Raw genomic sequence first — 14,453 nt, 5'->3', positions numbered from 1 at the left:
TTGCACGAGCCCTTCGCTTCCAAGCAAATCTTCCGCTGTCATTCTGGGGCGAGTGCATCCTCACCGCAGCCTATCTCATCAATAAGATGCCAACACCAATTCTCAATTTCAAATCCCCTCATGAGATCCTTTTCAAAAAAATTCCATCTTATTCTTCCCTCCGTGTTTTTGGTTGTTTATGCTTTGCCAAAAACATGCACATCCATCATAAGTTTGACGCCCGCTCCAAACCTCACATTTTTGTGGGATATCCTTATGGTCAAAAGGGATATCGCATTTACGATCCTTCCACTCAACAAACTCATGTCTCACGAGATGTCGTATTTCACGAAAATATTTTTTCATATCGTGACAAACACAAGTCCACTAGTCCGGTTGATCTCTCAATCATGCCAATCGATGAAGAACCTATGATCGTTTCTTCTGACATCACCACTACCCAATCGGGTAGAGCCTCTCCTTTTGGTGACACCGTATCATCACCTACCGACTCCGTCACTCAAATTTCACATGAACGCCCCCAACGTAATCGTCGCCCACCATCTCATCTAAGCGACTATGTATGTGGCGTTGCTTCTTCTTCATCCTTTCCCTTACATGATTATTTATCCTTCCGCACACTCAGTCCTCATCATCATATTTTTCTATCTAAAGTTTTTGACCATAGTGAGCCTCGGACATATTCTCAGGCAGCCAAAATTACTGAGTGGCGTGATGCCATGGCTGCTGAACTACATGCTCTTTCTTCCAATAACACTTGGACATTGTGTCCTTTACCGCCTGGTAAAACAGCTATCGATTGTAAATGGGTATATAAAATCAAATTTCTTCCAGATGGCTCCATTGAGCGTTACAAAGCATGCTTATGTGCGAAAGGATACACACAACAGGATGGTATTGATTACCACGAAACATTTGCCCCTGTCGCAAAACTTGTCACCGTTCGTGTTCTCCTATCCATCGCTTCTGTTCAACATTGGTCAATTCATCAACTCGACGTCAATAATGCTTTTCTACAAGGTGATCTCACCAAAGAAATTTACATGCAATTACCACCTGGTCTTTCTCATTCCCATGATAATCGGGTTTGTAAATTACAAAAATCACTTTATGGTCTTAAACAAGCCTCACGTCAATGGTTCTATAAACTATCCTCTACTCTCATTTCTCACGGTTTTCGTCAATCTGCCTCAGACCATAGTCTCTTTATCTATACCTCTGGCCATTCCTCTGTTTTCGTTCTCGTTTATGTTGATGATATCATCGTTACTGGAAACGACGACTCTCTAATTACCAAAACTAAACTTTTTCTCGCTCGTTCTTTCTCAATCAAAGACCTTGGTAGCCTTCATTATTTTCTCGGCATTGAGGTTTCTCGCTCTAAAACTGGCCTATTCCTCTGTCAACGGAAATATATCCTCGACATCCTTACTGACTCTGGTATGCTAGGTTGTCGTCCTTCCTCTTTCCCAATCGATCAAAACCTCAACCTCCATAATAATAGTGGCACTCCCTTACCTAATCCGGCCATTTATCGCCGCTTAATTGGTCGTCTCCTGTATTTAACGGTCACTCGTCCGGATATCCAATTTGCAGTGAACACACTTAGTCAATTCATGCAAAATCCCCACTCATCACATCTGGACGCGGCTCACAAAGTCCTACGTTATCTAAAAGGTTCAGTTGGGAAGGGTCTTTTCCTCCCTGCCACGAGTTGCTTACAACTCGTGGGTTTCTCCAACTCAGATTGGGCAGGATGTCCTATTACGCGACGTTCTACCACTGGTTATCTAACTATGCTTGGCTCTTGTCCAATCTCATGGAAAACAAAAAAGCAACCAACCGTCTCTCGATCCTCTGCGGAAGCTGAATATCGTTCGCTTGCCGCTCTTACATCTGAACTCCAGTGGCTCCATGCACTCCTACTTGATCTCGGTTTTCCACCCCGCACGTCGATTCCAGTATATTGTGACAATCAGGCAGCTCTTCACATCGCTCATAATCCAGTTTTTCATGAATGTACCAAACACATTGAAATAGATTGCCACTTCGTTCGTGAAAAAATACTCTCCGGCCTCATCTCTCCCTCTTACATACGCTCCTTCGATCAACTTGTAGACATCTTCACCAAACCACTCGGCGGTGATAACATCAGTCGTTTCCTTCCCAAGTTGGGCGTGATCGACATTTCCAATCCCACTCCAACTTGAGGGGGGGTGTTAAACGATTCATATGGGTTTTGTAACATAAATTAATTTTCCTATTTTGTTTCTTTTATTTTAGACAACGTTATCAACTTTCCTAGATTACATCCTGTAATTTTTCTTCCTAACTTTCAGCCTTTCAATGTAAATCTGTTGTATATATATTGATGGCAAATGATCAATGAGATACAAGTCAAAAATTCAAAATCCTTCTTCATTTTATTATTAATGGTTTGCCTAAATTGGAGTTGATCCCTAGATATTAAAACACTGCAACTAATAGGCTAGCTGGCCATGGTAGATGGTCTCTTGAGTTCTCTCTGTTTTATTAAGGAAGGGGTTGAATTTGCACCAAGTTTGGTTTTGGTTGTGCTCAGCTTAGAAAAAATAAACAATCTTCAAATTGATTAGGAGCTGAATTATAATAGAAGTCAATATGGATGGATACTCCTTTCATTTAAAAATTTCCTTCAATTAAACCAATTTATCCGATTAATGTTATTTATATAAATTAATTATTTAAATATATTTTAAATATGTTAAAATTAATAATTACTAATATATAGAAAATTTTCTCCGATCTATAATATTTTTTGAAAAATATATATCTTTTTTAATTTCCTTTTTTTTAATTTCCTTTATAATTAGCTTACACTCAAAGTCTCTCATATTGACAGGCAAGCACGACACTCAAAATAAAGTTATTTATCCATTTGGCACGTATGCAAAATAATTATAAGACAAATATGATAATAGTAAAGAAGCAATTAATTTTAGTATATGTAGGGTTATATGTGTGATTATTATCATTTACAATATATATGCATAATGGATATATAGAATGAAATTAATCAATAATACGACTATGATTAAATCACAATATGATTATTGGAAAAGAAAAGCAAGTATGAGATGAGATCATCATTCACTAAAATAAAATTGAACTTGTTAAAAAAATCAAATCATAGAAAAAATTCCTAAGAAATATGTTAGATGTTCATCAATCCTTAGAAGATACTGAGTTATTTATTTAAAGGACAAACTTAATTAGTCATTTAGGCACATCAAGTGATTACAGTAAATATTCAAATGAAATATGCATAGATTTTTTCATGCACAATGAGTTTAATGCATCAACTTTGCTAGTTTAGTGCTTCATCAAAAACTAATAATTAAAAAATAATTATAAATAATCAATCACTAAACGTTCCAAAAACGGGTACTATCAAGTCAGTTGAATTAGAGAATAAACAAACAAACATTTGTTGGCATACCAAATGTGAATTTTTACAGGTTGGGTAAGAGTAGCAATTAATAAATTCTGTCAAAACCTTGAGTCAATGATAAGTGCCCTCCCATGCATCTCTAGTACTCTTGTCTTGTATAATGGTTTCTCTTCTATTTTTTTAAATTTATATAATGTCTCTGTTTATCATTGATATTGATTTTACTGTTTACTTATAATATATAGTTTGTTTTAAGAATTATAATATGAGTTTTTTAGAATACATAATGAAAAACTTTCCTATATAACATTGGTAAACTGCATAATATTTACGAGATAATCATCGAATTTTAAATAAATTAATAAATGAAAATATTTTTGTTCAACACTCCTTATTCTACCATATATATATATATTTAAATAAAGTAACCACTGATTTATTAATAGAGAGTAGAAAGGGTATAACAAATAGAGATAACTAGTAGTGAAGATAAACAGTCACAGACTGGAATACAGAAATCTCACCAAAGATGAGGGAAACATATATATTTTAATTTGATCTATACATTTTTACCATACTGGTTATTATATATATAAACGTACATACTTAAAAGGCTAGAACAATTCATTACTATCTTTCCTTAAATTCTATCTATATCTCTACCCATTAATTGACAAGCTCCAACACAAAATCAAGTAATAAAAGAAGTTTCCATTCCTTCATTTCTTTCCTTGATAATTATAATCAACGTCTCATGCTAGCTATAAGTCATATATATAACTCATTAGTAGCACTACTTTGTGGCATGGTCTCAGAAAAAGACCACAAACTACCAATGCTTGCCATGCTTGAATCACCACCAATATGATCTCCAATCTCTTGCATGGAAGTATCACTAGAACTTGCAAACCCCAACTCCCACAACAATGTATTCATCTCTCCATTTTCATATGCAAACCAGTCAGGAATGTTAATGTTGCTACTCTCTTGGCCAGGAGAGGATTTAGAGGAGACTTCATTGAGATCATTGAGGAGTTCTGAGATAAAGGTCTTGGATTGATCAATACTATGATCAATGGCTGGAGTTGGAGTTTGAGAGGCTTCTGTATCTTCTGCAATTGTTGTCACCTTCTTCTTTAGTTTTGTGTTCCAGTAGTTCTTTACATCATTGTCTGTTCTTCCTGGAAGATGAGAAGCAATGATAGACCACCTATGATACATATATGTAAACAAAAACTTGATTTAGAGATTGAGGAATTAATTATATGTATGTATATATATATATATATATATAAGAGTGAAAAACATGTATGTAGATGTATTACTTGCTTCCAATGGTCTTGTAGAGAGTGGAAATGATGTAGCCTTCCTCTTCAGTGTAACCTCCGTGCTTGATGTCAGGTCTGAGGTAGTTCATCCACCGTAATCGACAGCTCTTGCCACATCGTCGAAGCCCTGAATAAGCAAGATATATTTGTCAAGATGTTAGAATTATAGCATACAATGCTTTCAAGAAAGGAAGAATTAAGAAGAAGGTGTTATTCATAAGCAAAATAACTAGAGATAAGGCCACTAATGGAGCATGATATCATAAAGAAGTTGAAGTTTTTGATACTGAAGAACTTAGGCATATATATATCCAATCCATGTGAGAATTGCCTTGTTTCTATTGCTTGCTAGCTAGATTCCCATCATGAAGAAGATCAGAAGAAAAAGAAGAAGATTTAAGAAGAAGAAGAAGTTCATAAACAAAATTAAAGCATGATATGGGAATGGAACAAGATATATACCATCATGGAAAATAAAGTTTTGATACTGAAGAACTTAGACATTCAATCTATATATGTGCAAGTTGCTTTGTTTTACCTTAATTTCTTTCTAGATTTAATTATATCATGAAATTAATGCTTAAAAGAAGTAGAACAAAAAGCAAGGCATACACAAACAAAATGAAACACACTAAAAATGAGAAAAATGAATCAATATATATATATATATATATCGAAATTAAACCATTCTTCTGAACAATGGCCACAGGGTAAACAAGTTCTAAACTAAGAAAAACAAAAGAAAAAGCAAACACACCTGCTTTCTGTGGCAAAGTCATCCAATTACCACCAGTGCCATGCTTCTGAGCAAAGTTTATAAGAAGTATGTCTTCCTCTGGAGACCAAGGCCCTCTCCTAACTTTTGTTTTATCACAGCATGGAGCTTTCCCCATCCTTCACAAGTGCACAAAAAGAACTAGAGAACTAGGCATATATATAGATTATGCAATATATATATATATAAGAAAGCATACGGGAAGGTACTGTCAAGGAGCTTTCCGGTGTTTGATACTTAATTAGAAAGAGGACATGAAGAAGATGGCTAGAGTTTATAAAAGCCATGAAAGTGAAGCCAAGAGATAGTTTTTTCATTCCTTTGAATCCTTTCTTTCTATTTGCCTCTTTTCCCCACCATCTTTGTATACCTATCTCTTTCGCATAACCAAAATAATATATGGAAAAAAGAAATGGTCTTGGCTTCATGGATGCCTTATAGTTGTCTTCAATTTCCACAGTTTGATGACTTGGTCTCTCATTGCCTTGAAGACAAATTTGGTTAATGGCTGGCTTTGTACAATTTACCAGTCAAAGAGTTACATAATTGACAAGCTGTTCTCCATTTGTATTAGTTGTATTCATTGGAATGTTTTTTAATGGAAGCGTCTATTTTGGGAAGACATTTAGTAGATTTAATTCGCTTTAACTTTCTCTTGCCGACAAAGAATGAAGATAACTTCTTGTGTGCCTCTAATGAAGTAATCAGTTTGCACTTCACATCAATTTTTTTTATATTCAATTTATAGTGTTTATAATTAATTGTTTTCATATCTCAGTGTAGTACTAGACATACAAGAATTGAATTTAAAACACGTTAATTGGGCGAACATCGTTTTCATCCCCAAAAAAAGTGGGGCTGCTGAAATCGGGGACTTTTGCACTATCAGATCAATGTCGTCCCCCCTGAAAATCATTAGTGAGATTCTGGCTATCCGCAGCTAAGTCTGGTGATCAACTCCTTTGGTCGACAACGTCCAGTCCGCTTTCATTAAAGGTCATAGTATTGCATATAACATTGTCACGACGGAAGAGTTGATCTTCAGCATCCAAAAGGGAAAATTGAATGGCCATATCCTTAAGGTAGATTTTTCGAAAACTTTTGACATGGTGGACTGGGGTTTTTTCTTTAATATTCTCGTCGCCAGACGTTTTCGGTTCCAAATGGATTTCCTTGATCCATTAATCTATTCTGGAAACTTCCAAGGCTAACTTCCTCATCAATGGTTTGCCATCTAGTTACATCCGATATGTGGATTCCGACAAGGCGACCCACTCTCTCCCTTACTCTTTTATCCTAGTCACCAATGCTCTTAGCGTATGTGCTTTCACACCTTGTCCTTTGGTGTGCTTGTAGGGGTCCCACTTGGCATGCACGACCATATGTGCCACTCTCTCCCTTACTCTTTTGCTACTCATGATTGGGGGACCCGAAGATCTTAGAATCTTCAAATTAATCCTTCTTCGAAGGGATTTCGGGGTTGGCGGTCAACTTCCAGAAAACCTGCTTATACTCGACAACTCCAGGTATGTTCCCTCCAGAGAGTGATGCTCTTACACTGAACTATTCCATGAATCGGCTCCCCGTCACCTATCTGGGTATCCCATTAATCTCTGGGAAACGACCCTGCAAGCAAGATTGACATAAGTTTACTATCTCTATTAGCAATCGCCTTGAGGCTTGGAAAAATCATTATCTCTCACCTGGGGGCCGTATCATTTTGATCAACATTGTGCTTTCTGCTTTGCCCTGGATGTCAGTATTTGAGTTACTTTTCTAGGTGCGTCGGAACATAGATAGGGTCTAGCGTGACTTCCTCTAGAGTGGTGCGGATCTTTCAAAACCCAAATGCCGATTAGTGGCGTGGGCACAAGAGTGCAAGTTTAAGGATCAAGGTGACCTCTTCTTATCAAGGCCATTTGTTAGGCTATTTAGGTTGAACACAATAATCGCATTTTTATTTCTGTAGCTATAGATGTGTATGCCATTATCTGTAAGATTGATCTTTTTCTCATTGCTTGGATCAATGCAGTCCTAAACTCGGCCAGACCTCATTTTGAGGAGTCGATCCTTTGATCAAGCAAGCCAAATGTATTCCTTCTATTGGTGCCTCCGTAATTGTTATAATCCTTCAGCTTTATTTTTCAGGTTGTTGGTGATCTCCTTACGTTTCCACTATTTTGTTTTGGTTGTTATCTTTTTTCGTGCTCATCTCTGGTGATTGGTTTCTGTTGTCCTTTTGTTTTTTTTTTTTTTTAATTTTTTTTTGTACTTTTATTTTCCGTTTTGCAATGAATTAGTGGTTTATCTATTTTTAAAAAAAAATAGACTCATGATTTGAAAAAAAGTAAAAGTAAAGAGGTTTTCCAAGAGCAAAAGAAACAAAGAAAAAAATTATTTAAAGAGAGAAATTTTTGAATTAAAAACATCCATGAAAAATGTGTACTAAACCTTTATTTAATGTGAAAAGGTTGGACTTGAAATACATTATGACAACAAGGTATATATTTAGAGGATGTTTTGGAAAAAAAAAAAATTAAAATAGCAAGTATATTCTATGATTAGTTTTTGTCTCCATAAAATCTTTAATTTTAGGTATATATTTACAAATAAGATAATAATTTTATTCATTACCAATCATATACTTCAACTTTCATTTAAACCCAAATAATTTTTTGATTTACTTGCACTAGGTTTAGTATAAGTTTGAACCTCAGTTCAGATAGGAAGATGTCACAAGTATGTTAAAAGATAGTAACTCTACGTTGATTTACTTGCACTAGGTTGCACTATGCATGTCACTTGACATGGCTTGTTCATATTCATAAAAAAATACAAAAAAAAAAAAATAAAAAAATAAAAAAAAAACTTTCTATCTAGTGCATATATTAAATAAAAAAATAAATACTTAATTTAAAAACTTGCATAAGTTTTTAGACTTATAGCCCATTTGGTACTTTGCAGGGAAACACTTCCCTTGTAAAGTATTTCCTTGCAAAATTTTTCCCTGCATTTACTTTCCCTGTAAAGTAACATTATAGTGTTTGGTATGCACTTGAAATATTGTAATTGAAATATATGCAAAATGAATTCATTTGTATGGTATGAATAAGTTTTTCATGCAAAGTTATGATTATTCTCAATTTTACCCTTTAATAATAATAAAATAAAATAAAACCATACTTTAAATACATGTTTAATTTTCACATTAATCAATGGTTTATATATAAATAAATTAAGAAAGTTGCTTATATACCAGGTAAAAAGTAGGTATTTAACTTATACTATTCTATTATGAGAAATTTTATTACCGGAACTTGATAATTCACGAAATAAGCTTCCCATATGAATTCTTAAAAAAAAATACAAAAAATTATAGGACTTAACGATAGAGATCTTGTCCTAGGGTTTTGAAAAAGAAAAAGTGGTAGAGGAGTTCTCCACTATAGCTAGGGTTCTTAAAAGGAAGACATGACAAAGGGAAGAATTTTTATTTTATAAAGGGGTAACATTGGAATTTTATGTCTCATAATTTGCCATGATGTAATCCGTTTCACACCCTGTGAATCCTTTTCCCTGGTCAAAGGAAAGTAATTACAAGTTGACCGTTACTTTACATAGTTTATTTTTCAACCAAACAGGTGAAAACGTTTCACAACCTTAACTTTCCAGGGAAAGTTGTTACTTTCCCTCTTACCAAACAGGCCCTTAGATGCACATGAAAAATTTTAAAAATCATAATTAATGAATAGCTAATATTAAAGAGGTGTTATTTCTTTTCTGAAGGTATTATTTGTGAGTAATGCTATATAAAGCGAAGAAACCACACGAACAGCCACACAACTGATGTGGCTGGTGGAAATTTTTTTTTATTTAATTAATTTTTTTTTATAAAGTAAACACGTGAGTCTGTCTCTCTCTTATGTGGCTCTCTCTCTCTTGTCACTTCCCTTCCCCACTCCCGGCCCTCGCTCCCGGCATTTGCTTCCCGGCCCCCGCTCCCGGCCCCCGCTTCTCGTACACTACCAATCTCGTGCCCTAGCTTTTCGTGCACCACCGATCCGACCACCACTCTCTCTCTTGTCCACTACCGACCTATGCCCTAGTTTCTCTTCAAAGCCAAACGAGAGAGACGGCGGCTGATCGCGGGGGAGGGAAGCGGTGGCCACAAGAGAGAGAGACACAAACTAGGGCCGACCTGTGCCCTAGTTTTACTTTATCAATTTTTTTATTAATTAAAAAAAAATCCACGTCACCAGCCACATCATATATGTAGCTGGTTCGTGTGGATTTCTTCGCTCTATATAACATTACTCATACTTTGTGGAAGGGTTTTTTTATTTTAAAGACTAAAATGATCAAGAAATAAAACAGCCCATAAAATAAAACAATTTCTCATTATTTTTATTTAGCTTTATATTTATTATACATAATTTCTTTATAAAAAATATAATTAAGTATTTAATGGATGCGCAAGTGGTGCCCTCCTGTCTCCATATTATAAAAATAATTATGATAACTTATATAAAAATCTTATTTTCTTTTGATAAAATAAAGTGTATAAATTTAAACATATTTTTCATAATTTATCAATGCATACAGGAACAATATACTGAGACAAAAAAAGGTTCCTTGATTTTTTATAGCAACCGTTGCACTGTAAAGGGTTAAAATAATAGAAAATACATACCTGCAAACCACCATAATAAATAAATAAATAAATAAATCAATAAATAAAATTCTATTTCTACACTAATTTCACCGCTTTAAATTATTAAGATAAAATTCTCAATTATGAAATAAATAAATAAATAACTCTTCTTTTTTTTTTCTCTTTTGCGGAATCCTTCGCTAACAGGAAGAGAGGGCGAGAGAGAGAGCGAGAAGAAGAAGAAGAAGAAGAGGAATCGAAGATGAGTGTGATCGATATTCTCACGCGCGTTGACGCGATCTGCAAGAAATACGACAAGTACGACGTCGATAAGCAACGCGGGGATGCCGCCAACGTCGCCGGCGACGATGCTTTTGCCCGGCTATATTCCTCCGTCGAGGCTGACATCGAAGCCGCCCTCGAGGTATTACTGTGAATGTTCATCTGGATCTCTTGATTATGTGGCGATTGGTTTGATTTGGGGGATTTTGGTGTAGAAATCGGAGAAGGCGAAGCTGGAGAAGAATCGGGCGGCGGCGGTGGCGATGAATGCGGAGATCCGGCGTACTAAGGCTAGGTTGATGGAGGAGGTGCCCAAATTGCAGAGATTGGCTGTTAAAAAGGTTCGATTTGTCTTCTTTTTCTCGATCAAGTTTTGAACTTTGTGAATTTTTTCCCTTGCGAGGAGGTTGGATTTCAATGTATGTTAAGGTGGCTATTGAGAGATCTAAGTGTTTCTCTGGATGATTTTTAAGAAATTAGATTCAGATAATGTGACATTATGATTTGGGTTTATAATTATTTGAGAAATATCCCTGCTGATTCCTCTGCTTTTATTGTGAATTTTTGGAATTTTTCTGTGTCAATAGGTTTATGTGCAGAATGTTCTTGTTAATTCAGTGCTCTAAGGGTTTTTCTGGATGATTATTTTGAACTTTGATGCAAATAAATTGGAATTGCAGGTTTTTTTTTTCTTTTGTAAATTTGATTATTGGGTGAAAAATCGTAGACTTATACCTTGCATTTGTTACTTCATTTATTGGATGCAATTGTGGAAGTTCTTCTTTCATATTTTACACAGATGCACCCCTCAAGGAATGACAAATTTCAGCATGTGTACTCGGAAAATTATGCAACTGAAAATTGCTTCAGTTTTTGGTCACATTGTTTCAAAATTTGCTAGATTAGTTAAAAATACTTCATTAGGTTCTTATAGTGAGTTATTTGACTAAGTTTTGCTTGACTTCATGACTAGTATATGCAATCATTTCTTTGGTTGTAGTTTTTGGAGCAACTGTGAAGGGAAATGAGTAATTCATCTTGTGCTTTTCATTCTCATGTTATTAAATGTTGATGCAAATTGTTGCAGGTCAAAGGACTTTCTGGGGAAGAACTTGGAGCTCGTAATGACTTGGTTCTTGCCTTACCAGATAGAATTCAGTCTATTCCTGATGGGAGTGCTACTGGAGCAAAACAGGCAGGAGGTTGGACAGCTTCAGCATCTCGCACGGAGATCAGATTTGATTCTACTTCAGGTGATGACCTATTTAACTTGGTTTTGCTCCATTTTTGCAATCTGGGTGATGTTTTCATCAACTGTATGCTTGCTATGAAACTAGATTTATCATTACTAGTATAGCTTATTTGCTCATCTCATCTGAAGAACTTCTGCTCTTCATTTACTGTTCTATTTTTCCAGTCCTCACTCATGGATAATGTGTTCTTCACATCTCTTCACCTTTGGCTGGATAATCAGCTCGATAATTCAGTCATCTGTAGTTGATCTCTCCAAATTTGTAATGCCCTCTTCTTTCTAAATCCTTGATAATTCAATCATCTGTAGTTACTTTCTCCAAATTTATAATGTCCTAAATCAAGTGAAAGAGAAGGAGGCATACTTTTCATAGCTCAGTTTCTTTTTGGAATTATTGACAGAGTACTCGTAGACAAATGCTCTTCACTTGTTTAAATTTGTAGTTTGAGACAAATAGTTACTGAGGATTCCATGTAGACATCTTGTAAAATAGTGGAGAGTTCAAGTCATTCTATAAACTTAGAAAGCAAAGGTTCAAATTTCTGAGGAATTCCCTGTTTGGACCTGACTCCAGTTCTATATTTGGCCCATAAAGAGTTGATTTTTATCTATCTGCAGATTTAATACTTACTTTTTAGGTTGTGGGACTTTTGCTTTTGGCTCTGATGTTATTTTGCTGCTAAGACAGTTTCTTACATTTCTTACATACCCACTCCTCTTGTGTAAATCGACATTTTCATTGAGCATTGCTTCAGACTTGTATATGTAATATGCCTGGGTATATTTAGCTTTTTCTTCCTTCAACAAATTGCAGATGGAAATTTTGAGAGTGAATACTTTCATCAAACTGAAGAATCCAGTCAATTTAGGCAGGAATATGAGATGAGGAGATTGAAACAGGCAAGTTCTGATAACCTGGCCTGCGAGTATTTGTTGTGTGGTGATATGAAACTATCTTGTTTGGTTTGTTTCAATTAAATATCTCATCATCTTGAAGTTTGCTTTGTAAAAGATAAATTTTTAGCACGCATATTAATAAAGCCTGCAGGATTCTGATTAGCAACAATTAACTATGACAGTGCTACTAGTACCCACTATATCATTTTAGTTAGAGCTTCATGCTGGCGTTCATTAGAGTGGTCACAAATATTTATCAATTGGCACTGACTATGGAATTTATTTACAAGCCAATCATATTTTTCAGCCTTCAAACAGGAAATCTTTCTAGCTTGAATTGGAAGTTTCCCAATTGATAAATTTTGTAAACATAACTATATGTTTACATGTCAAACTTTGAACTGTATTTTGTGAACAGTCAGATATTCTAGTGACAAATCAAATAATGGCGTAATTCTACTTTTCTCCATTTCTGTGAAATAAAAAATATAAAAATCTATTGTCTCAATTTCATAAAATTGCGTGGTGGATTTGCAGGATCAAGGTTTGGATGTTATTGCTGAAGGACTGGATACATTGAAGAACATGGCTCATGACATGAATGAGGTTAGCCATTTACTTTCACTTCTTCTTCAAGATTGCAATTGAAGAACACATATCCTTCACCATAACTGTGCAGGAGTTGGACAGGCAAGTCCCTTTGATGGATGAAATTGACACCAAGGTGAAGTCCTACTACTTTTGTCTTAGAATCTTAAATATATGAAAGATGTGAAACTAGGTCATGTAATGTTATCAATCCATTTTTTTAATTGCAGGTTGACAAGGCCACATCGGATCTGAAGAATACTAATGTGAGGCTCAAGGAAACTGTCAATCAGGTACTTGATTTTGTATTTTCTTTTTAATTTAATAGATCAAACTGACTGTACATAAGCCATCCTTGCAACCATGTTGAGTAATGATGTATACTTCTTTTTCACATTTCAGTTGAGATCCAGTCGGAACTTCTGTATTGATATTATCTTGCTATGCATTATTCTGGGAATTGCCGCTTATCTGTATAAGTAAGTTCTTGCCTTAGATTTTCTTATATTTCTTTAATCTTAATGTGTTGAGCCTGTCTTTGACCAAATTTTTTCTTTGTTCGTAATGAATGATGGATGTCTAATTTTATGTCTTCTCCTCAAGCCTTTTCTTGCACTTTCTTATCCTGTAACCACTTATGTATTCTGTCTGATGATACCTAAACTATTCTTCGCAACCTTTTTATACAGTCTACTAATGCTGATGTATATGATTGAATTTGCAGCACTGCCATCAAATTTTATTTTTCTTGACCAGTTTTTTAAATATAATTGGTTTTTATTTTACATCTGGATTATTCTGAATTCTTTCCCCTTGAACAGTGTATTGAAGAAGTAAGCAGCTTGAGTTTTTGCTCATTTGTGTGAACTTTGCATCTGGATGCTGTTCTGCCTCCTTGTACATCAACACTCGACATTCCTGTTACCTTATGGTTTTGATTTGTAACTCATTTTCCTTTAAACCGATGTGCACCAATTTACTTTGCTAAGATCTTTTAGAAATATATTTTGAAATTCATGTTTGCTGCTTCTGATGACTTTTGCTAATTTATAATTATGTGATCTGGACTGCTTGCTATTTGTATTGATGATACATGAGTGTTTACATTCTGGATGATGGTTAAGGTTAAGGACAAAATAAACCATAGCACAAATGAAAGGGAAGGATAGGTAATGTTATGATTCTTATGAATACTAACACAAAATTATCTTAGATAAATTTGATTTTAATTAAATGTGGAAATTAATTAA

General features: G+C 34.9%; 2 protein-coding genes across 2 annotated transcripts; one reads left to right on the top strand and one right to left on the bottom strand.

The window, feature by feature from the left end:
* Positions 1-4,038: 4,038 nt before the first annotated feature.
* LOC120262152 (transcription factor MYB87-like) lies at positions 4,039-5,877 on the bottom strand. The gene is made up of 3 exons (XM_039270222.1): positions 5,516-5,877; positions 4,756-4,885; positions 4,039-4,640 (listed from the first exon to the last, which is right to left on the bottom strand). Exons 1-3 carry the CDS (start codon positions 5,649-5,651, stop codon positions 4,199-4,201), a joined length of 708 nt encoding a protein of 235 aa, XP_039126156.1. The 5' UTR covers positions 5,652-5,877; the 3' UTR covers positions 4,039-4,198.
* A 4,486-nt stretch (positions 5,878-10,363) lies between these two features.
* On the top strand, positions 10,364-14,233 carry LOC120260474 (syntaxin-71-like). Its single transcript, XM_039267956.1, has 9 exons — positions 10,364-10,608; positions 10,682-10,807; positions 11,554-11,719; positions 12,533-12,618; positions 13,153-13,221; positions 13,295-13,339; positions 13,434-13,496; positions 13,606-13,682; positions 14,025-14,233. The coding sequence occupies exons 1-9, from the start codon at positions 10,447-10,449 to the stop codon at positions 14,038-14,040; spliced, it is 810 nt and encodes a 269-aa protein (XP_039123890.1). The 5' UTR covers positions 10,364-10,446; the 3' UTR covers positions 14,041-14,233.
* The last annotated feature ends 220 nt before the right edge of the window (positions 14,234-14,453 follow it).

This window comes from Dioscorea cayenensis, chromosome 5, assembly GCF_009730915.1.
Source record: "Dioscorea cayenensis subsp. rotundata cultivar TDr96_F1 chromosome 5, TDr96_F1_v2_PseudoChromosome.rev07_lg8_w22 25.fasta, whole genome shotgun sequence".
Lineage (NCBI taxonomy): Eukaryota > Viridiplantae > Streptophyta > Magnoliopsida > Dioscoreales > Dioscoreaceae > Dioscorea > Dioscorea cayenensis.
The sequence above is the reverse complement of the archived record's forward strand: the minus strand, read 5'-3'. Positions and strand labels throughout refer to the sequence as shown.

Excerpts from the sequence above, each read along its gene's own strand:
- LOC120262152 (XM_039270222.1), bottom strand. The coding sequence starts at position 5,651 with ATGGGGAAAGCTCCATGCTGTGATAAAACAAAAGTTAGGAGAGGGCCT. Across the intron at positions 4,886-5,515 it reads GACTTTGCCACAGAAAGCAG|GGCTTCGACGATGTGGCAAG; the intron begins GTGTGTTTGCTT and ends TTGCTTATTCAG. Across the intron at positions 4,641-4,755 it reads TACAAGACCATTGGAAGCAA|GTGGTCTATCATTGCTTCTC; the intron begins GTAATACATCTA and ends TATGTATCATAG.
- LOC120260474 (XM_039267956.1), top strand. The coding sequence starts at position 10,447 with ATGAGTGTGATCGATATTCTCACGCGCGTTGACGCGATCTGCAAGAAA. Across the intron at positions 10,808-11,553 it reads AGAGATTGGCTGTTAAAAAG|GTCAAAGGACTTTCTGGGGA; the intron begins GTTCGATTTGTC and ends AAATTGTTGCAG. Across the intron at positions 13,340-13,433 it reads TGGATGAAATTGACACCAAG|GTTGACAAGGCCACATCGGA; the intron begins GTGAAGTCCTAC and ends TTTTAATTGCAG.